Source organism: Dermochelys coriacea, chromosome 2 (assembly GCF_009764565.3).
Source record: "Dermochelys coriacea isolate rDerCor1 chromosome 2, rDerCor1.pri.v4, whole genome shotgun sequence".
Taxonomy (NCBI): domain Eukaryota; kingdom Metazoa; phylum Chordata; order Testudines; family Dermochelyidae; genus Dermochelys; species Dermochelys coriacea.
Window position 1 is genome coordinate 184,252,690 of NC_050069.1, and position 22,908 is coordinate 184,275,597.

The 22,908-nt window shown below is 37.6% G+C and overlaps 1 protein-coding gene across 1 annotated transcript in view; it reads right to left on the minus strand.

Annotated features, from left to right (window-relative positions):
- GOLGA4 (golgin A4) overlaps positions 1-22,908 on the minus strand; it is a 103,321-nt gene that overhangs the window by 35,965 nt on the left and 44,448 nt on the right. The window contains 6 exon segments of the mRNA XM_043508800.1: positions 3,410-3,540; positions 6,078-6,199; positions 8,238-12,526; positions 13,506-13,661; positions 15,259-15,390; positions 16,636-16,814. Of these exon segments, the coding sequence (XP_043364735.1) occupies positions 3,410-3,540; positions 6,078-6,199; positions 8,238-12,526; positions 13,506-13,661; positions 15,259-15,390; positions 16,636-16,814 (5,009 nt within the window).

Consider the following 22,908-nt stretch of genomic DNA (forward strand, 5'->3'; position numbering starts at 1 on the left):
GCTTTCAAATGTCTTGATGTTCCAAACCTTTGGGCCCAGTCAGTACTACCAAGAGGGGGACTTTGGTTCTAATGCATGTCCCAGCGCCTACACTATAGTCTCACTGTTCTGTAAAGCACTGGCTGTACTTTGGCAATATATAAACCAAATTCTACTCTGATTTCATAATTATGGAATATGAAGATATCAATAAAATTGTAATTTCCCAATCTTAACCACAAAGCCTGTACTGCATGCACATGGGGGGAATTATGACAAATGAAAGATTACACACTTTAAACAAGATCCTTCATTTTTAACTCGTACATAAATCTAGATTAACCCAACTCTAGTGCAACATTCAATTTTTCCTCTAATGAGATATTTTAATTTGTGTTTTGAAGATCACAGAACACAAATTATAGATTACCATTGACTTATAAATCCTCTCATTTGGACGACTTTGATAAACCCTTTATCACACAGCATTTCTCATTAAAGATAAGGAGACACCTGATAAAAAATGCCAGAATAAAAAGTAAATAAAATCATATAAAGTTTAGTAGACTGATCTATTTCTTTGTCTTCTATAATGTCCAGATGTCAACTTACAATCTTTACTGTGATTACTAAATTTCTCTATCTAGTTTTAAAAAGGTAATCACAGATTTATATAGGCAGAAGCACACATAATAGTTCTACAGTATATAGTTTATAAGCAGTAAACAATGTAACTTATTTAGTCTTTATACCATAACATGCATAGCTGTTAAAAAACACTGCACATTTTTATACTGCAAGAAACTTGGTATGAAATTTGTTGCTCAAATCATAAAGGGGTACATGAAGGGGGAATAATGGATAGCCATTTTCTCCCTATTAGAGTTAATGTTGATAGCTATATATCCTATTCCGAGAAGAGATCTTGGAGTCGACACATTTCCCACTTAATATTTTGCTGAGCTATGATTGCTTTTTAAGAAGTAATCTAAGAAGCAAGATTGCAAACACTTTATTATTTGTTTCTAACAAAGCAATGGAAGCTAACTTCACAGTGCTAAATACAGAAAAACCATGTTGCCTGGAAGTGAGGGTGTTAAGATCTGGAACATGTAGAGGCAAACAGTTTTCTGTAGTTTTCTCTAACATTTGCTCTGTTGTATACACTAGTGGTACCCATCATTACTTATCAGACTATAAAATTCATGAAAAAGAAGAGATGGAAATGTAAAATTCATGTTTCCAGTGTTGTAGCTGTGTTGGTCCCAGAATATTAAAGAGACAAGATGGGTGAGTTACTATCTTTTACTGGACCAACTTCGGTTGGTGAAAGAGACAAACTTTCGAGCTACACAAAGCTCTTCACATATTTCAATTGCACAGCGATCAAAATAGTGTAAATACCAAAACATGATAGAAACAAGGCATATCAGAAACCTGAAATTTTAACAAAAGGAATTTTAAAAACATTGAGGAAGCTCTACGCAGACTTTGAAAGGTAGAGCCCTATTCACAAAAAGTTGTACAAAAACTTAGGGTTAGAAGGGACCGCAAGGGTCATCTAGTCTAACCCCCTGACAAGATGCAGGATTTGTTGTGTCTAAACTATACTAGAGAGTGGATGAAAAAAAAGGTGGGAATACGCCCAAAACACAGAAATTAGAATTATGACACAAAGGGGTTAACTTTATTGTTATAAATTAGGAAATTAAATCAGGGAAAGTGATTCTGGGCCAAATTCTAACCTGCCTTACACACTTGGCCCATCCACTGAACTCTTCAGGATGCATGAGGTATAAAACCAGAATACGGTCTTCTGCCCTTAGATTCCTTTGTATTTTTAAAATAGAACATAGCCCTCTTAACTTTGCCTGATATGCAGTCCTTCACATTGGTCACTGAAGGAACAATGAAGGGACAAAACCATTTACTTTTTTAAATTGCTACTATGCAACCAACACCATCTTTGATTATTGAACTTTAATCTTTTTAAAACCTCATGCTACTTCATGCTATTTGTTTACTTTCTGAATTTCATTTTGGAAACTGCTCTTACATTCAGATGTGTGTGCAGATCTTTACATCTAAAAAGTGTAGGCCTGGCTTGACATGAATAAGTAAACACAGGTAGGCCCCATTTTTTGGAAGACAGGATTAGAGAGGGGACTAGTTCAGCAGGCTGAAAACAGAAAGTTTGTGCCAAGATAAGTAAATAGGTCACTAAGCTAAAAGACAATGTCTGAGCTAGCTAAGATAAGGGCGGGGGGGAACACCGAGGGAACCATTTACTAAGTCCAAGAACACAGACAGCAGTGGACAGAGTATGTTGTACAGGGATTGGTTCCTGTAAAATAACCAAACCAGTCTCAAAACATGTAATGCAATGTATAGTGAATGTGAGTGTGATGTGTATATAAACTAAGGGGATTTCTGTGTAAGCTTGGATGTGTATTAGGTCTGGTACCCACCTACTATGCTTGAGCCTGTTCAACTCAAGAGTAGGTTGATTGTATGCCAATAAAGAAACCTCAGTGACAAGTTTGGAGTTGAGCTGAGTGGATAAGGTCTTGGAGGCTACTGAGTGGATAAGCTGTCAAAAACCACCCCAACACTAAGCAGAGCCCTGATTAACTTACTTGGGCTCTGGATTTTATGGACTTTGCTGCCAGATCAAGATCTTAGTTGAGCACTAAAAACAAACTAGCCTTATTTTTGTGTCTAGCCAGCTTCATTTTGGGATTCTCTCAGACTAGCAAAATGCAGAACCATTTTAAGTGCAAACACTGCAGGGCAGAGATGGCCAACCTGTGGCTCTGGAACCACATGCGGCTCTTCAGAAGTTAATATGCAGCTCCTTGTATAGGTACCGACTCCAGGGCTGGAGCTACAAGCGCCAACTTTCCAGTGTGCTGGGAGATGCTCACTGCTCAACCCCTGGCTCTGCCAGAGGCCCTGCCCCCACTCCACCCCTTCCCGCCCCCTCCCCTGAGCCTGCCGTGCCCTTGCTCCTCCCTCTCCCGCCCAGAGCCTCCTGCATGCCACGAAACAGCTGATTGGGAGGTGCGGGGAAGGAGGGGGAAGGCGCTGATCAGTGGGGCTGCCGGTGGGTTAGAGGCATTGGGAGTGGAGGAGAGTGGGGAGCTGATGGGGGTCTGCTGATGTATTAATGTGGCTCTTTGGCAATGTACATTGGTAAATTCTGGCTCCTTCTCAGGCTCAGGTTGGCCACCCCTGCTGCAGGGGAATATTTAGACCTAAACAAAAAAATTTAATCTGAAATATTAAACCCATAAGAGGCATTTATATAATAATGTGTTTTTAAAAATCTCCTACAAAGATTAAAATTTTTGCCTAAAAGAACCCATTGGGAAGTTTAAAAAACAGAATTATACTGAAATGTAGTGAATCACATCACTCTCAAGAAAGATACCTCAAGGATTTCTTCATACTTTTTTACAGTTCTTTTTAGATCATCATCTTTTTCAGCAATTTTTCTATGTAACTGTGTTGTCTCTGCATGATGGGTTTCTATCAGCTCAGTTTCCACATCCTGGGCTTTACCTGTTTTTTTAAAAAAGTCAAGAAATATCACAACTGAGTAGGTAGCTATATTTTAACAAATAAAAACCAACATCACATTACGAACAGGATTAAAAAATAAGATTTGAAGACACTTCTGTAAAGGTGTATGAGAAGAAAAATCTTTCAAGAGGCAAAAATCAAGGAAGTCAAACAATTCATGCTATACATGGTCTAAAAGTAGTGGTGTCTCTTTTTTCCAGCCTGAAGGCCAAACAGATTTCAAGGTGGTGAAAGGTCATAATACTTAGCAGCAGATTCAGTGCTACTATACTATGTAGGTTTTTATACCATACACACGATCATAGTAACTGAGTGTCTTCCAGTTGTGCATTAAGCAACGTGACTAATATCTGCTGCACGTTTGTTCTCTCATCCTTGGAGTGTCTTTGTTTTGATAAAGGATTTTTTTTTAAAATATACATGTATTTATGTTAGAGATGGCCAAGTCAAAGAAGCGTGCTTTACATTTTAATCAAAAGGCAGTGAGATTTGTGATGGTCCTCAGGAAGTTCATTCCACAGTCCAGGACTGGCCCCAAGAAAGTTGTCTCACAAAGATGAAATTTACCTTTGTTCCTCTGTTCCAGGGAATGAAGTTGTTGACATGCTCTTTATCTCAGGGCTTTAGGTGGTCTTAAAGCTATCCTTGACCTAGGCCATGGAGAGCCTTGAAGATAAGGACTGAGACCTTGAACTTGACTTGAAAGTCTATGTGAAGTCAGCAAACAGAGCAGAGGATAGGTTTGTTGTGCTCGCAGTAGCCTGTATTGCTGAGGAGAAGCGCTGCAGTATTCTGTACTAGTTGGGAGTTTCCCAAGCACAGCAGTCTTTGTGCCCAGGTATATCCGATTGTTCTAGTCCAGCCAAGAGGTGATGAAGGCAAGAATAACTGAGGCCAGACCTTTATCCACCAGAATGGAATAGATTTTCTTAGCCAACCAGAGATGGTCAAAAGCGTTACCCCGAATGTTACTATACAAGACCTTACCATCAGCAAAGAATCCAGAAGCACTCCTAAACTAAAGACTTGGTTGACCAATTGTGAATGTGTACCTTCAACCAAAGGAGACTGCACCATAGCTGCAAACTCTTCAAAATACTTTCCTCTGCCCACCAGCCTCACTGATGTCTTGCTTGGGTTCAGCTTCAGCCAGTTGTCCTATATTCATGAGCTATTTGTCCAAACACTGGATCATCTCGGTGGTAGTGGTAAAGAATAGGCAGAGCTGCATGAGTCACCTACCTAGTGCTGGCATTTGAGTCAATTTTGTAAGACTAGTTCAACTTGTGGATGCATGTAAATGTTGAAAAGGACGAGTGAGACAATTGATCCCTCTGAGATTCCACAAGTGAATGGTCTAGTGATGGAAGTGGAGTTTCCCATCACTACTCATTGGGTGTCCCTCTAGGGATACACCCAACCATTTTAGCACATTACCCTGGACCCTTGCCACCTCTCGGATAGGACACCAGTATCTCACAGTCAACAGTGCTAGAGAGAGGTACAAGAGGATAAGAACAGATGTCTAACCTCTATCCATTGACAGGAGATCATCCATGAGTGCCACTGTAGCAGTTTTACTTCCATGTCCTTGCCTGAATCTAGATGCCCTATTCTGCCAGGATGAGGGAGCAGAAAATATCTGCAATTCCCTGTCTCAATTCCCCAGGTACAGGGGCATCTCTAGCAAGCACAGAGCCAAAATAGCCAGTTCCTATGCTTCCCCCTTCCCCTCACACTTTTAGGCACAGCGGCAGGCAAAGTGTAGATGATGAAGCATGTTGTGCTCCAGCTATTCCCAGCTGGCATATGATCCTTTTAGGACCATTTTCAGCTGGCACAAGTTAGACTGACTCTCAGGGCTAAAAGCTGCAGGGTGCAGCTCTGGGAATGTATCTCCAATTCATAATCAAATATACATTTCCTTAAACAATTGCCATCAAAGACTACAGTCAGACACCCTGGTCTAATGCTTGTTATAAGTATGTTGTGCTGAAAACACAAATTTTAAAATGCAAACCAAACACATTTACTGTACTTTGACTTTCCTCTCATGTAATAGGATACAAATCATCTCACATACCTACAATTTACCTGTAGAAATTCCTAAAAAGCTAGTTAACTATACACAAGTCAGGTGTCTTACACACTGGCAGGTGCAGAAATCCACAGCAACAGCTAGGGAACCCAGTCTTTGGATATAAGAAAGAACAGATGTAAAAGTGCAAAGTTTCCAGTGTGCATCTTACAAGCTTTACAATTGCTCCCTGGGCAAGAATAACATTCCCTACCGCAGAAGCAGTTTTTTTTCCCTGACCTGGTTTTCCTGACCTGGTAGCCCTCTAGGCAGGGATAACTTCATACAACAATGGCTACTACCCAGATCTGTGACTCTTCCTCCTCTATGATACCCATATGAAACTGACCCCACAAAAGTTAACCTGAAATTGACAAAGTTATTTGTAACAGACAACAAAACAACAAATCCATACAGACTACAACAACATTTCACTTACTGATAGTTTCATGTACAGCTGTTTCCAATTCCCTCTCCTTTTGAGCCAGCTGAGTATTAAACTCCCTCATCAACTGCTTTAAGGTGGAGTTGTGCTTTAGTTCAATATCTTCCTGTTCAATTCTGTAAAAAAAAAAAAAAAAGTCAAGAAATACATTACTTATCTGAAGCGTATGAAGGAAAGACCAAAGGTAGTTTAGTAGTTTCTCCAAGACTCTTACTTAAGCATGGTTTTGCATCAAGGGGAAGACTGGCACTGGGATTAATTCCCTGGGGCCCAGGGAGACTATTTGCTCCTTTCCTATAGGATGCACCTGGAAGACCCAGGTGTTCTGCCAAGATGGAAGAGACCAATAAAAAGGAGTCATGGAACTTTTGCTCAGGGAAGATCAACATACTAACGCTCTGTATGTAGACAGCATTATTAGACAAAACCTGGGTTGAGAAACAGTTAGCACTCTCAACGGTATACCATGTTTTTCTGACACACAAGCGCACACAAACACAGAGGTTTTGGTTTTTTTAAAAAAACAGCTTGTACCTCCTTCTTTGAAGTCCACTGCCTAAATTTTCAACTCGATTTTGGGTACAACCTAAGGCACCTTAAAGATGAGCAACCGTTTAGAAGGTAGATGAAGCATCCAAAATCACATTACTTTTGCAAATTTAGGCCCATAGTTGTACTCTGCCTAAATCTTCTTAAGTATCATGTTTTCTTAACATCCTTTCCCCATTCTGCATTTTGAAGAAATTAAAACTGTGTGTATATTTTAAGATGTGTATTGAGAGGCAATTGTTACTCCTGGGGGAATTCTGCGCTACAGCACACATGCATAATTAATGAGCCCTGGAGATGTCTAATTTTGTGTGCACAAAAAAGCTTCTGCCAAAATGTTGCTGCAGTTCTGACTTTTTCCCACCAGAGGGCGATGTGGTGATAGAGTGAAGCTGCAGCTCTGCCACAGCAAGGGAAGAGAGAGAACTGCCTTTGCAGGAGACAGGGGCTATGGGGAGACAGACAGTGTGGGGCTGCTGGGAAGGTCAGACAGGGGCTCATAAAGGCTAGTGGGGGAGGACAGATTGGGGCAGGGCTGAATGGGAGTTGAGGCACAGGGCCACAGGGGGGAGGGAGGTGCAGAGACACATGGGGATGGGGATGCAGAGCTACATAGTGATGGGGGTGGCTGGGTGGGGGCACAGAGACATATATGGACAGGGGAGTAGCTGGGGGGCACAGACACATGAGGACAGGGGAACAAGGATAGAGGGTGACTGGGTGGGGACATAGACACATGGGGCGGGGAGAGGGTACAGGGAGACACAGGGACAGGGGAGTGGCTGGGTGGGGGCACAGGGACACATGGTGATGGGGAAGGGGATGCAGAGCTACATAGAGACGGGGGAAGATCCCTAACAATCCCTCCCTGACCCCCCCCCATAAAACTGTTCTATACTTTTCCCACCCACACCCAATAACCCTCCAAGTTCACAGCTAGGCTCCTTCCCAGCAATTTACTTCCCTCTAACTCAGCTCCTCCATTACCCCTGACTCTCCCAAGCCTTTGCACTGCTTCTGAGCAGTGCAGAAAACACAGTTCTGTATGGTAGTTTAACTTAATTATTACTCAGAGTTCTGTATTAATATGCCTAGTAAGGAATCTATTTGTCAAAAAATATTTCCTAAATCTTTTTTGTTGTCAGTATTGTTACAGACGTACTTGCTGACAGGTATTTTGAAATAAATGACCAAAAATAATTGAAACTGGTGTGATTATACTGTGTTATTTTGACAAATAAAATATGCAGAATTTTAAAATATTGTGTGCAGAATTTCTAATTTTTTGGCGCAGAATTCCACCAGGAGTAAGTTGTATAGGAAAGCTGCAAAAACATCACTGAGCCCAAACCAAGAGCGATATATATTTTTTTGCAAAATACTGTACTGTTCTTTGGTTTAGGAAACTAAAACTTATTTTTTCACTTGTTTGTGAAACATTACTTTCAAGTGCTTTATTTTTTTAAAAATAAATCCTTAGTAAAATATTAATCTCTATTTTACTAGTATAAAATAAGCATAAAAATATATATGTTCATCTTCAGGTTAAAGTGACTAACGATCACTTAAAAAAAAGTTTAATGGACTAAGGAATATAGACGATACCTGATTTTCTGTTCCATTTCTTCTAAAGATTCCTTCTTCATTATATCTAGTTCCTGCTTATGCTCCTTCCGCAAAGTACGCAAATCCTTCTGTACCTTGCTTATTTCTTTGCGCAGTTTTTGCTTCTCTCTGTCAGTTTCCTCCAGTTTAGCTTGCAAGTCCTTTTGCTGAGTCTGCATATCACCAAGTAATTTCTGCAGTTCCAAATCAGATTTAGTCTCTTCTTTTGCATTTTCTTCAAAAACTTTCAGCTGGCTATTTCTTTCATCCAACTGCTGTTGGAGACCTTGCAATTTTTCTTCATATTTAAAAGTTACCTCTTCCATCTCAACCTTCCATGCTTCTTTATTCTTTATTATATCATCCTCCAACTCTCTTATCTTCCGCTCCAAAGACTGACTGACTTTATCTTTTTCGTGAAGCTGTTTCTGTAAGTTTCCAATCACATTTTCCATATCATGATGTTTTTGTACTTGGGCTTTTAATTCTTCTCTGATGCTTGCTAAGTCATCACCATCTTGTGTGTGTTGATCCAGCAACAAAGAATATTGCTTATTTTTTTCCTCTATTTCTTTCTGGAGCCTTTTGATCACACTTTGTTCTTCTTGTAGCTTTTTCTCAGTACATTCCAATTTTTTAAAGAGTTCCTCCTGTTGGCTTTTCATTTTTAGCTTAGAGTCATTACTTTCTTGTTGCTCGTTCTCATACTTCTGCAATAATCCATCCTTATCTGTTAAGTCTTTTTGTATTACATTTATTTTCTCTTCATACATCTGTCGTACATTCTCTAGCATACTGGCTTTTTCTTGCTCTAAGGAAGCTTTTACATTTTCCATTTTTTGTATCATTTCTTTTTCCAAGTCTGCTGAATCTCTTATTAATCTATTTTTCTCTTCTAAATCCATAATTTTGGCCTCTCTTTCCTGCATTTTTTGTTCTAAATCTTGTAACATAGCTACCTTTAACTGTTGTTCCTTTTCTTCCATTTGAGAGGTCAACTGCTTCTTAACAGAAGCTATTTTTTGTTCCGCCTTTTTTTTCAGGTCTGCTAATTTGATAGTGTTTTCTGCATTCATCCTATCTTCCAGCATCTTCAACTCTTCTTCTTTGCTTTTCATCATTGCAGTTTTCATTTGTTCAAATTCTCTCTGCTTTGTATCGAGTTCAGCTTTCATTGAATCCATTTGCTTTTCAAGACTTAGCACTTTTTCTTCAGCCTCCTTGAACCTGTTGTCCTTTTCGACAACTACAACCTCAGCCTGTTGAAGTTGCTGAACAAGCTCTTTTTGCTCAGTGTCTCTTCGCTCGGTGTGCCTTTTAAGTTCTTCCATTAAAGAATCATTTTCCGCTGTTTTCTGAGCAATGTATTCCTCCAGCTCAGCAATTCTTGCTGTTTGAATTTTTAACTCTGCAGTTAATTCTATTTCTTGCTTTTCCCTTCTCTTCTGCTTTTGTTCCATTACAGCTTTCAAACCATCTAAATTCCTGCTTTGCTTATCCAGCTCTTCCTTCAGTTGACTTATCTCTTCATCCTTTCCACCAATTTGAATATTATTTAATTCAAGCTTACTTTGTAATTCTTTAATAGTATTGTGATTCTGGGTAAACCTTAACTGTGCTTTTTTCTTCCATTCTGACAGTTTGTTCATCCAGTGGTCTACCTGCTCCAAAGCTGATGCTTTTTCTTGACTCAGCAACTCAACCCTGGAAGATAATTCCTGCACCTGATTCAATAATTGCAGTTGATCCTCTTGGTGTTGTTTGCTTAACAAAGATATGGCTGCTTCTTTTTCTGTTAAACCTACGCTGTTTTCAAGTTTGACATTTAATTCATTCACAAGCTTGTTGAGAGCACAGATCTCAGATTCTTTTTCCTTAAGCTCCTCTCTCATTGAAGTGACAACATTAATATTTTCAGATAATTCTTTCCTTAACTGTGTGATACAAGTTTCCTTCTCTGTTGCAGCCTGTTGCTGATGCCCTCCTTCTTTTTGCAACAGCTCCTTTTCTGTTACAAGTCTTTCAATGTCAGCTTTCATGAGTATAATTACATTTTCCTTATCTTGTAACTGTTGTGTGGACTCCTGCAAAGAGCTATTTACTGTAGTATGACGTTCTGTTATTTGTCTAAGTTGTGTTTCTAGTTCAGGAATTTTACAGTTTTTAATTAATATTGCTTTTTTAATTTTTGTAGTTTGATGTTGACAATGTGCAATTCTGGAGATTACTAAATTAATTTTTTCAGTACATTTTTCAATTACTTCATTGGTTTTAGTTTGCAATAAAGTGTCAGCTTCCTTCCAGTAAATATCTAACTGTGCTGCTAGTTCGCTTGACAACCTCTCAAATTCAATTTGTTTTTGCTGACTCGCAAAATGTTTATCCTCTAGTTTTTTCTCATAATCCTCACGTTCTTTACAGTATGAGGATTCCAGAATTTGGAGTTTTTCATCAGATGTTTTCAGCATACCTGTCAGTTCCGTAACTTTGATCTTGTGTTTTTCTTCCACTGTTTTCTGCTCCCTGAGCTGTTCCTGTAGTACAGCTCTGTCCTTCAGAGAGTGACTGAGGTCATCTTCTAGTTTTTCAAGTTGTGCTTTAAGATCAGTTTCACTTTGTGACAAGGTGTTCACCTGTGCCAATAACTGCTTTAGTTGTTCTTGCAATTCATTCCAAGATTCATCTCTCTTCACTTGTTCTTCCTTCAACCGGGTGATCTCTATGTTAGTCCCCTCTTTCTCAGCACTGAAGGTGGCAAGCTTCTGCTTCATGTCTCCAACTTCCTTCTGTTTTTTATGTAGTTCCGTTTCGTGCTTTTCCTTGAGCTCTTCAACCTGCTGATTGAGTTTTTTTCTCCATGTTTGAGCAACTTCTTCTAGTTCCTGCCTATGAGCTTCTGCAAGACTTTCTAGTTGCTCCTTCTGATTCATTTCCAGTTTTGACACAGCATCATTTATTCCAACTGAGCTGGCATGTGCCATTTCCAGCATTTTTGCACTGAAATGTTTCTCTTTCTGACTGAACTCCAACTGCTTGTTTTCAAATTCTTTTTTCAGTTTAGCTTCTTGTTCTGAAAGTTTCTTCTGGAATGTTTCTTGCATCTCTTTTGCTTTTTGTTTGATTTTTTCCATCTTGGTTCCTTGTTGTTTAAAACTATTTTCATATTCAACTTGTAAAGCACTAATTCTCTCTTCTTTGGCTGATATCATCTGTTTGAGCTCTTCCACTTGTTGATTCTGCTGCTTTTTTAGTTGTTCAAGTTGATTTTCCTTCTCAACCAAATCTCTCTTTGCCTGATCAATCTCTGTACCGAGATCTTTCAGTTGAGAATCATACTGTTGCTTTAGAGAGGTTATTTTCTGTGTGTTTTCACTCCTCTGGTCTTCCAGCTGCTGCCTCAAGTCATGTACCTGGGATATGTAAGAGTCTAATTCAGTCCTAACTTCATTCAGCTGTGATTCAGCTCTTACGATCTGTTCTTTAAGATGTGACTTTTCATCTTCCATATTTATCAACTTTTGTTGCAGCTCTGTTAACTGGCCTTCATAAACCTTTGCCTGCTCACTGGAGTTATTTTGGTGCGACTGGCAGAGGTCTCCTAGTTTAGCAGACACTTGATTAAGTTCAGCTTCAGATATTTCAAGTGATTCCTTTAGTTTATGTTCTTGTGCTTTTAATTCCTCCAAATGTTTTTCTTTTTCTTCCAACTGTACCTTGAGTTGGTTAGTTTCTTCTGTGTTTGCCTTCTTAATTCCTTGGACAGATATGTCATGCTCTTTAACCATCATGTCAATTTTTTCCTGGTACAGGTTTCTCAGTTTTGCCTCAGACTCCTGCTTTGTTTTATCTACATCATCTTTCAATACAAAGTGCTCTTGTTCTAGATCATGACGTATTTTTAGTGTTTCTGATAACTCGAAAGATAATGCTTCTAGCTCTGTTTGTTTCACATCAAGCTTTTCTAATGTTTTTGCATTCATCTCTTCTATGTGTGCACGGAAAACTGACTCTTTTTCTTTCAACATTATATCCATTTCTTGTTCATGTTTCTCTCTCAATTTTTCTATTGTGGACTGCTGCTGTTGCTTTAAGATTTGCAGTTTTTCTTTCCAAAGTTCTTCCTCCTGCTGCTTCATGTTTTCTAGCTCTTCCCTGTGCTTTTCAACCATTACAGTAATTTCTTTATTGTGCTTGTTTTTTTCAGACTCTATCAAAGTAGTTAGTTCCTCCAATTGTCGTTTGTCTTCTTGTGAATACTTTGCAAGGGAACTTTCCAATTCAAGAATTCTCTGTTGAAAGAAGATTTTAAAAAGTGGTATGAATAAACAATGTTTAATATAAAGAATTGTAATGCTTGCTTAATTATTTACCAGATTCAAATTCTACAAATTCCAACTGTCGCCCACTTAAAATAATAATCAACAATACACTAAAACAAATGGAATCAATTTATGTAAGCCATTTACTGTATTGTCATTTGTTATTAATTTTGTTTCCACTAAGTTATATGGTAATAATAAAATAAAAGAAGTCCTTCTATTTCACTTATATTAAAAATTTAAATGTGATAACTTCTTTGAAAGGTTTTAAAATAATTTAATAAATACATGAGGTAATTCATCAGAACTGCTCTGAGCTTGAGAGGCTGATGGCTCTGGTTCCAGTAGTTTGAGTGTCAGCAGGTGCTCAGTAGCAGTCACACACATCTGCTAATGTACCTTCTTTCAGGCCTTTACACTGTTGATATTGTAATCCTAGACCTGTTTTGAGCACAAACTGCCAATTTAGAAAAATTCTGTAGTGGTTTAGTATTGTATAAAACATCCATTAGGTAACAAGTAGATAAAATTGTTTTACTTGTGACCTAAAAGGTCAGATCCTTCGAACTCTCACTCAAGCAAAGTCTTATTCACTTGATCATTATTTATTATTAACATTTATATCATGGTACCACCAAAAGGCCAAAAAGATTGACCTCTTTGAGCTAGGCAATCTATACAAAAATTCTGCATGGGGAATACAAATTAATGCCCTAGGCATGAATATGAAACTAGTATATATTTCCATGTTCTGCCATTTAACGCTCCACAAAATTATAAACTGCAGCACATCATGGTAACAATTTAATTTCTGGTGCTGCAAAAATATATGTTTTAAGTATGACAGTCTTTCATCATAGCCAATTCACATAAGTCTACCATATCTACTAGCATGAAGCTGTTAATATGCAGAAAAGTGGTTAGTTAAAATTTTGATTATTTTACTCACAGTTCTAGATGTCTGTATTTCTTGCTGCATGTCCTGAAGTTTCTTTTCACACTCTGATTGTATTGCTTTTTTCTGCAGTTCCAATTCTTCTAATGCCAGGGATTCCTGTTGTTCTTTTTCTTGTACTGTCTGTAAACACTCGCTTTGACTTTTTTCCTGTGTCAAAAATTATGAATAAAACAATATTGCACAAAAGCAACCTCCAGTAAGTAACTCTTTTTACACTATGAGATGGTTCTACAAAGCAATTAGCAAAAGAAAAGGAAATCTCATTTCAAAGGACTATATAACTACATTTTCTACCCACAATCAACTTTGTTTTTCATACCAACATAAACATAAAATTTGCAAAATCCCCACACCAGCAGTAAATAGAAAGTTTTTCCAGGTAAATAACCACAAACTAACATACTTATAATCCACCATCTTCTGCAGAATCTATACTTTAAAATAAAAATTAAGCTTCTAATAGTTATGATTAAGAAAACAATCTTAAAAATGTGAACTGAGTGTTAATGCAGCCTGATTGTATCCGTGTCGGTCCCAGAATATTAGAGACACATGGTGGGTGAGGTAATATCTTTTGTTAGACCAACTTCTGACCTGAAGAAGGGCTCTGTGTGGCTCAAAATCTTAGAACATAAGAACGGCCATACTGGGTCAGACCAAAGGTCCATCTAGCCCAGTATCCTGTCTTCTGACAGTGGCTAATGCCAGGTGCCCCAGAAGAAATGAACCGAACAGGTAATCATCAAGTGCTCCATCTAATTGCCCATTCCCAACTTCTGGCAAACAGAGGATAGGGACACCATGCCTGCCCATCCTGGCTAGTAGCCATTGATGGATCTATCCTCCATGAACTTATCTAGTTCTTTTTTGAACCCTGTTATAGTCTTGGCCTTCACAACATCCTCTGGCGAGAAGTTCCACAGATCGAGTGAAAAAATATTTCCTTTTGTTTGTTTTAAACTGCTGGCTATCAATTTCATTTGGTGACCCCTAGTTCTTTTGTGTTATGAGAAGGAGTAAACAATACTTCCTTATTTACTTTCTTCACACCTGTCATGATTTTATAGACCTCTATCATATTCCCCTTCAGTTGTCTCTTTTCCAAGCTGAAAAGTCCCAGTCTTAATCGCTCCTCATATGGAAGCTGTTCCATACCCCTAATCATTTTTGTTGCCCTTTTCTGAACCTTTCCCAATTCCAATATAATCTTTTTCGAGATGTGGTGACCAAATCTGCATGCAGTATTCAAGATGTGGGCGTACCATGGATTTATATAGAGGCAATATGATATTTTCTGTCTTATTATCTATCCCTTTCTTAATGATTCCCAATATTCTGTTCACTATTTTGACTGCCACTGTGCATTGAGTGGATGTTTTCAGAGAATTATCCACAATGACTTTCTGGAGTGATAACAGCTTGTCTCTCTCACCAACAGAAGTTGATCCAATAAAAGATATTACCTCACCCACCTTCTCTCTTTGAGTGTTAACACAACTGCAGTTGCTGGCCAATGCAAGTGACTCATCTCAATTAAGCAGCCAGGCATATAAAAACCAGCTGCAGTATCCATACTGAATATCTCGGACTCCTGGATTGTCTGGGATACACTTACCAGGGTCCAATAGAGATTACTGAAAGACAGTGAGATTTAGGGGATGAGACAAGGGTTTACCATACAGACAGATTTCTATTCCCACCCAGCTCTGCCAGAAGTAACCTTGTACATTTTAGGGATGCTTACAAGAGCTGCCCTCATCTTCTCCTGGAACTCCTTTTCTTGAGCCTGTAATCTCTCATTTAGCTCCTGCTCTTTGGTAGCCAGATCTCTTTTATGCAATTTCTCTAGCTCAGCAACACGCTCTTCTGAAGACTTCTGTAAATCAATAAACAAACGCCCCTTGCATTATTTCTCATATAGTGGAGGAACAATGCTACTGTGAGTAACAAAGAGAATTGTCTAATTGCTTCCCTTTAATAGGCAACATGTTACTCAACATGCATAAGTAAAAGACATATTACATATTAAAATCACATATTAAAAGAATAATCCAACTAAGAAGTTATTTTCAAGTTTCGGAAATGCTTTTCCATGCTCTGTTACCTCATGCATAATGCTAGTCACAGAATAACCAAACTCTGAGGTCTCTCCCAACAGTGCTCCCAAACCCATTTATGGCTTTAATTTTGTTTTAAATTGGAGAAAATTTTCTCACAACTTCAGGATATAAGCTACTGTCTGCAGCTCCCTTTCTATGCTCAGTAAATCAGTTTCATGAGCCAACATTCAGGACAAAGCTCAGCTGGTGAAATCATAACCAGACATACTGTTTAGTCAGATTTGAAGGCCTACAACAGGTAGGTAAATTATTTATGTAAACAAGTTTATAAATCCTCCCCCAGCTACAAACCACATTCACCTAAAACACAATATTAGAACTATAGTGTGGCAATCTATTACCATAGAAAAGTTAATAACGTAACAAATAAACACAAGAAATTGCTGTTCAAATTGAAAATTATTAGAAAAATAAGATGGAGGAACACAGATTTGTATCTGAATACAGTAGATGGAATGAGAGCACATTCTACAAAAGCGAACACTGTGGCAAGCTTTTAAAATCTTCAGACTTGTTAGACTAAAAATGCTCAATAAAAAGTACTGTATTTTAAAAATCATAACCATAACAGAGACAAAAAAAACCTGATATGTTAACCATACTCTGTTTTCCTTTGTAACAAACAGCACTGGAATATTTTAAGAAGCCAGTAGAAAAGCGGTGTCTATCGTGACTATTTCAGGTGCATTGCCAGAGACACTGATTAAACAGTGTGCAACCAAGAGGTCAGTCCTGAGCAGTTTGTGCGCATTTCCTTTAACATACTAATTTTAAGCTTCCACAGGCTGCCAGAGAAAGGGACAGATTAATTTGGGAAGGTTTAAACTACTGCATTATTTTATTACTGAAAACATTTTTTCTTAGAATTTATTTTTTTTCTATTTAATAGTGAGGAGTTTGAAAACAAGCCCGGATATGTTAACACATTTTACAGCCAAACCTTTGTTAAATTAAAGCATTAATTTAAAAACAAATGATGCATACTCAACCTTAACTTTTACCTTCATAATCTCAACCACCTCCTGCTTCACCCTGGTTAACTCTTGTTGAAGGTTTACACGTTCTTCCTCACTTGTTTTTTCTATTGCTTTAATTTTTTCATCCATCTCTGCTTGCAGCTTTTTCCGTGCTTCCTCTACCTTTTGGGCTGTACTCAGAGCCTTCTCAAGCTCTTCAAATGCTGCAAGAAAGAAAACAAAGATATTTCATATTCCAGAAATAATTATTTTCCTTGACATGTATGCAGGACTCCCACTGACTATAAGTTACACACCAGACAGAAGAATCTGACCCTAACAATCCATCTTATGCTCACATGGGCTCATTAATCGGGAAGGGGAAGAGAACAGAACAGTAGTAGCTACTTCCTAGACCACTATTGCATTTAGGTTACTATATATTTTGCTCACCCAGAATCAGAATGAAGTGCACCAACTATAAACATATTAAACCACAGCTCTTCCTCTAGCTTCATATCCTGACTAACTGAAAAGGACTGAAGAATGCTCCATGAAGAAAAGGTAACTTATCACCAGTTTATTTTAAAGAAATCTTCCACTAGAATTATTGGTAGAATAAGTAGAAAGCTAGGAATGACTGGAATGTATATCCACTTATTGTTACATATTTTTATTATGTATTAAAAACCATCCAGATATTTTACTTGCCCATGAGTTTGAAAGGTGAAAGACACTTTGCATTTATGGTGTTTGAATTACATTTAAAAATAAAGCTTTTAACTATAATCTTCATTTCTGAGCCTACTCCTGCATTTTCAAGAGACTTATTTTCTTAAAATAATTATGTTCACCCAAATTATGACTTTTTGGAGTTAATTTCTTGAGAAAGCTTTTTTGAGAGTCCTCACAATGGGAACTAGAAAGTGATTTTTTTTTTTTTTTGACAGTAGCAAAACACTGACTCAGATTTTTTTAAATCCTCCCTCCTGCTTTAATGATCAGAAGAACTGAAGTGTTTATATACATTATAAACATTAAAAACACTGGAGATTCTTTTTTTTTTGTGTTTTTTATATATAGTAAACTAATATAAAACAGGGTGGAAATGTACACTCTGCTCAGTCAGCGCTGCTAAAAAGAAGTACACAGAGCTCTAAGACAAACAGCTCAGCTAGTGCACAACCCCGCAGCCCACCCAGGCATGCACTTTCTGGGGTCAGCAATAGTCCATATCCCTTAGTCCACTTTCGCCAGTGCATATAAATCAAGTACGGACTAGGGTTGTGACCTTTCTAGCTGCTGGTAACTGGACCCCCGAGGCTCTGCCCTCTACCCAGTCTCTTCCCCCAAAGCCCTTCCCTTGAGGCCATAGCCCTTCTTCGCCTCTTCCCCAGACCTTGTCCCCTTTTCCACCTCTTCCCCCAAGACCCGACCCCACCCCACCTTGCACCCCTCGCGTGCTCCTTCCCCCCGTCCCTTGTTGTCGCTTCCTGGATCATCTCTACCTCCTTCCTCACCCGCTGGGCTCCCTCTGCTCCAGGGCTGGGAGAGGAGCTGCTGCAGCCTGACAAGGAGTCTGCCTGCAGCTAGGAGACAGCCCCGGCTGAGCAGGGGCTGGCGCAGGCTAATGACCCAGCGCTTACCTCTGCCCCACGGTAACCTACTTTTGGTGTCCGATCAGTACATCTGACCCAGACTGCTAGGTCCCCTTTTCGACTAGGCTTTCTGGTCAAAAATCGGGCACCTGGCGAAATACAGCCTGCACTGGTGCACTTGCAGGGGCTAGAGTGATCTCTCTCACTTTCTCCTACAAACCTATGTATAGCTTGCTATAGTTTGTCCGTAAGTCCTTTACACAGAGTATCCACAATGCCAGTGTCACAAATTACTTTTTTAAAAACATAATAGTTTTTACCAGAAGTAGATTCAGAAATAAAAACTGCCATTAAAAATTTCAAATTTATTTAACTTTTTATTCATAAGAGCATCTCACACTTTCAACACTTGGGCTGAGTAATATAGGCTGCAACTTCATGTAAGCAATTTGTTAATTACCGGGGGGGAATGCATTTGCCATAACCTGCAGATCAAACAGATAAAAGATTTCAAGTTCACACTAGGACGGACTACTAAAATGTAGCAGTTTAGCAACATGCAGCAGGCCCTTGCTCCATCACCATAAGCAGAAGCACAATACTGAGGGGAAAGTTAGATAAACTGGTGGATAAAAGGTCAAGAGTACATGACAGCACAAAGAAGCAACACTTCACAGGAAGACATTCTGTTCTCTAAAAGTGAAATTCTATGCATCTCAGGCACTTTTGGTATGAAAGCAAGAACCTAATATTTTTATTCAAGGTAGTTAATTCTAGTGTAATGTAACACTCAAGTGATCATTTCAAACCAGCAAGAGGTTAAACTAGCATCCTTCCAGTTAAACAAAACTGACTAATTTTGCACCTATCAGGACTTTTTTTTTTTTTCCCCTACTGAGGCTATAAAACTGTAATAATAAGCCTTGTTTGTTCATTAAAACATCTCTACGCTGAATCCAGAAAGCAAAGTTATCTTTGTCCTTCTCTCCATTAGCACAGTGACTGCTAAAACAGACATGTTAAAATACAAACATTTGGAACAATATTAAAGTTAATACTCTCTAACGTATCTTGGCAAAACAAAAATTCAAGAAATATAGCAAACAATACTATAGTCCAGCCTTGCAAAATCCCATTCATCCGCGCACCCTCGTCAAATAGGCATCTTTTGTGTCCAGTATGACTAAAGCCATCAATGCTGCAGAATCTAAGCTTTCATTTTTTCAAAAAAAAGTTTGTTAGAGGAAAAGTAGGGTAACTTATTATTTTTACCACCCCCCCCCCTTTGCACTGGCAAGTTCTTGACAATTTTTTAAACATTGCTCTACAACAGTAAGTATACATGGTGAAAATATCTAATTTTTTAAAATTTCACTTAATGTCAGTCTGTATTATCAAGGGTTCCTGATAACCAATATTTCAAGAGAACTGATGGGGTAATCTTCAACTACAATACCACCAAGTGGTGAAAACTAGAGAATACTGCACTGAGCGTGCATATGAAAGGAAATATAAATTTCATCTGTTTCAACCACCTCAACTACAGAGAAGAGCAACTCAAATAAGCAATATGACAGTTACACTAAATATACTTTATAGTGATTGTTTTGTGCATAAACCTATACTAGAATTCTTATTAAGCATGCTCTTGTTCTCTGTAAATCATGAAGGGTAAATTAAAGGAGAATTATTTAAATTGTCAAAATGAATATCAGTATGACCTACAAAGAGATGGCAAAATAAAACTATTTAATTTGCCTAGTAAAGGCAGAAATAATTGCATGATTCTACTTGGTAACTAAAATAGATTACTGTCTTTAACATTAAGTGGATATCGATAGTGTTCAAAATGTTGAATAGTGAGGATTTATGCCAAGTATTTAATAATATGTAAGAGACTGAGTGCAAGTTTACAAACACCCTGGCTACTTTTGATAAATTGTAACTTGATAGCCAAATATTGCAGGGATTTAGAAAGTTAGTTACAATTCGTTTAGGTAAAAGGACTGAAGTTTGAAATTGCCTGAGAAGCACAGAATTTACTTTGTAGAGCCTGATTCAAGCACCCATTGCGTGATGTAAGAAAAAGAGAGCCCTTACCCCAGTCCTGTTCATACAAGGCTTGGGAAAGGCACCATGATTCACTTATTGGCATGTGTGGATGCACAAAAATAAGATGCTTTGTGAGATTTCAGTATATAATGCACCCTGACTACAAAAAGTTGAACTGTAATTATCAAATAGGGAGATTTACATACTTGTGATTGTATGTAATATTTATTTACAAAATAAGCTTATATATCATGTTGCTACATAACCATACATAATAGTGAATATTCACCAGTTTAAGTTATTTGTATCAAATGAAATAATGGTCCATTTCATCAAGGTCACCTAATTAAAATGATGGTTTAACTATAAAGGAAAAGCTACAAAGGAAAGAAAGTGAACAGATTTATGATTCCAGTTAAGTTAAAAATACAGCCTGACATTATAACATGCTGTATTTAAACAGATAAATCGTCACTATGAATGATACAGTATCTATACAAGTGTAATGAAAGTAAGTTTGCACCTATCTTAGCCATATCTTACTTAACATAAAACAAATTTTCTTTCCATAAATATTCACTTTCACATTCCCTTTTGGTTAAGTAACAATACTTTGTGAAGATAAACAAGTCTAAGAATACAGACATTCACCAAAATTGGTAACATGGTGAAAAGAGTACGGTATGGAACTTCAAGGACTTAATGTGCTAAACGAAATGTACAGGCCTGTGATAAATGCATGTAATAGTAATATTACAGTCATTACAGAAGAAGGCTGTCGCCTAAAAGCCATGTCAATTGCTCTATTACAATTAGTAATAAAGTAGTTTACAACTTACAATTATAGTAATTTAATGCTGCTGAATCAAACTATATTTTAAATAGTGTGTGACACTTTCATCTTAAACTGAACCTCGACATGACTGATTTTAGTCTTCATCCTGAATGATTTTCTAGAATGCACAAAGCAAGGAAAACTGAATAAAGGGGAAAAGCACAGAAACACCTCTCAGAACTACTATTAACAGAAATTTTCTGTACTCTAATTTGATTACTAGCTTTCTATCGCTGAAAACTAGGATCCAATATGACACAGCAAATGATCCAGAAGCCAAAACCATTCTTATTTTAATAGCATGTTCAACAGTGTAGAACACTGTGCTTTCAAACCCATAGAAAGATCAATATAGTGAATGCATGTGCTTAGATGCTAACAGGACTGATACATCAAAGTGGTTTGTGGGTGTGCTGTTCGTCTGTTGTTTTTTTTTTGGTTTTTTTTTTTCAGTTGTTGCTGTTGTTTTGGTTAAAAATAGATTTGGGGTGGAAATCTCACTTTCTCAAAATGCGGTGCTCAGCATAACACACCCTGTAGGTCAAATTGTGTGCATCACCACAACAGTTAATTTTGCAAAGTACCAAGGGAATCATCTCTATTCTATTTTGAAGCTTTAAGTAAGCCAAAAGAAGAAGTTATTTAAGGACTAGTCTCCATGCTACAAGACATACAACTGGCTTCAATTTTTTCAATGTTCTATTTCAGATAGCTAAGGTAAAATACTTCATTCCTACAGCTGTATTAATTAAAGCACATTTTTCCTGCTAAGAGAAGTTAAAATACTAACAACTAACCTGTATGCACTTATTTTGAAAGAAACATTATTGAAAGCAAATACTACAAATTAAACATTACAGTCTCTGAAAAACGGTATCAAAGGCTAATTTTATAAAACCTTGATGCTAATATTTGCTTAGTTTTGAAATCTGGTTCTTATAAAGCTAAAAATAAAATAAAAAAAAAATCTAACAACTAGAAAAGTGGGTTTTCTAAGCCAGATGTTTGGTGTTTTCACAAGTTTTCCAAAGATTATTTATTTTCTGTTTATCTTTTTTGGCTTTAGATGCTCAGTCAGTTTCTTTGCATCACTCAGAACGTACATGATTTACTCATGTTGTAAATCCATCTTTATAGTGTAAAGTTCTGTTCTAATTTTACCTAAATATAAAGTGAACTGAAATAAAATTTCTGAATCTGAACTTCTCATTAGATCTTAGCAACAGAATACATTTGTAATGTGCATTTTATGCAAATTAAACTATTCATTTTTTATTAGCTGCATTAAATGCAAATTTCAGGTGAAGTTTCTCAAAGTGATTATGAAAGCAAATTGAATGCAAATAAAACTAAACCTTCTATAAGCTGTGCTGTGCGAAGTCTCATTTTGTTTTCCAAGGAATACATTTCCAAGGAATATAGTTTGGCTGTTAAATTAATACTACATTAGCATGCACATTTAGTATATTACCCATTTTCTTGTAAAGAAAACTGGTATGTGTATTTAGATAACAAAACAGTTTAAAACCTGCAACAAATAAATTATGCTTTGTGTTTATGTTCAGCTAGAAATAAATTTCTGATACTAATACTTTGAGGCATGGTCATAGGTTTTCCCCTAAAATGTAAAAGCCTAACTTGTTTCATCTTCTTCCCCACTCCACTCTCATATGTACACTCTCTCCTATGGTTGAGGTTACAGAAAATATGTACTACACTTCTGACAAAAATGCACTAATATTTTTCCCCTCCAATTTTCTCTGCTGAAAACTATACAAACCCACCAAATCACAGCAATCTTTCCTCATGCAAAAAGGGATGGGTATGGTTGTC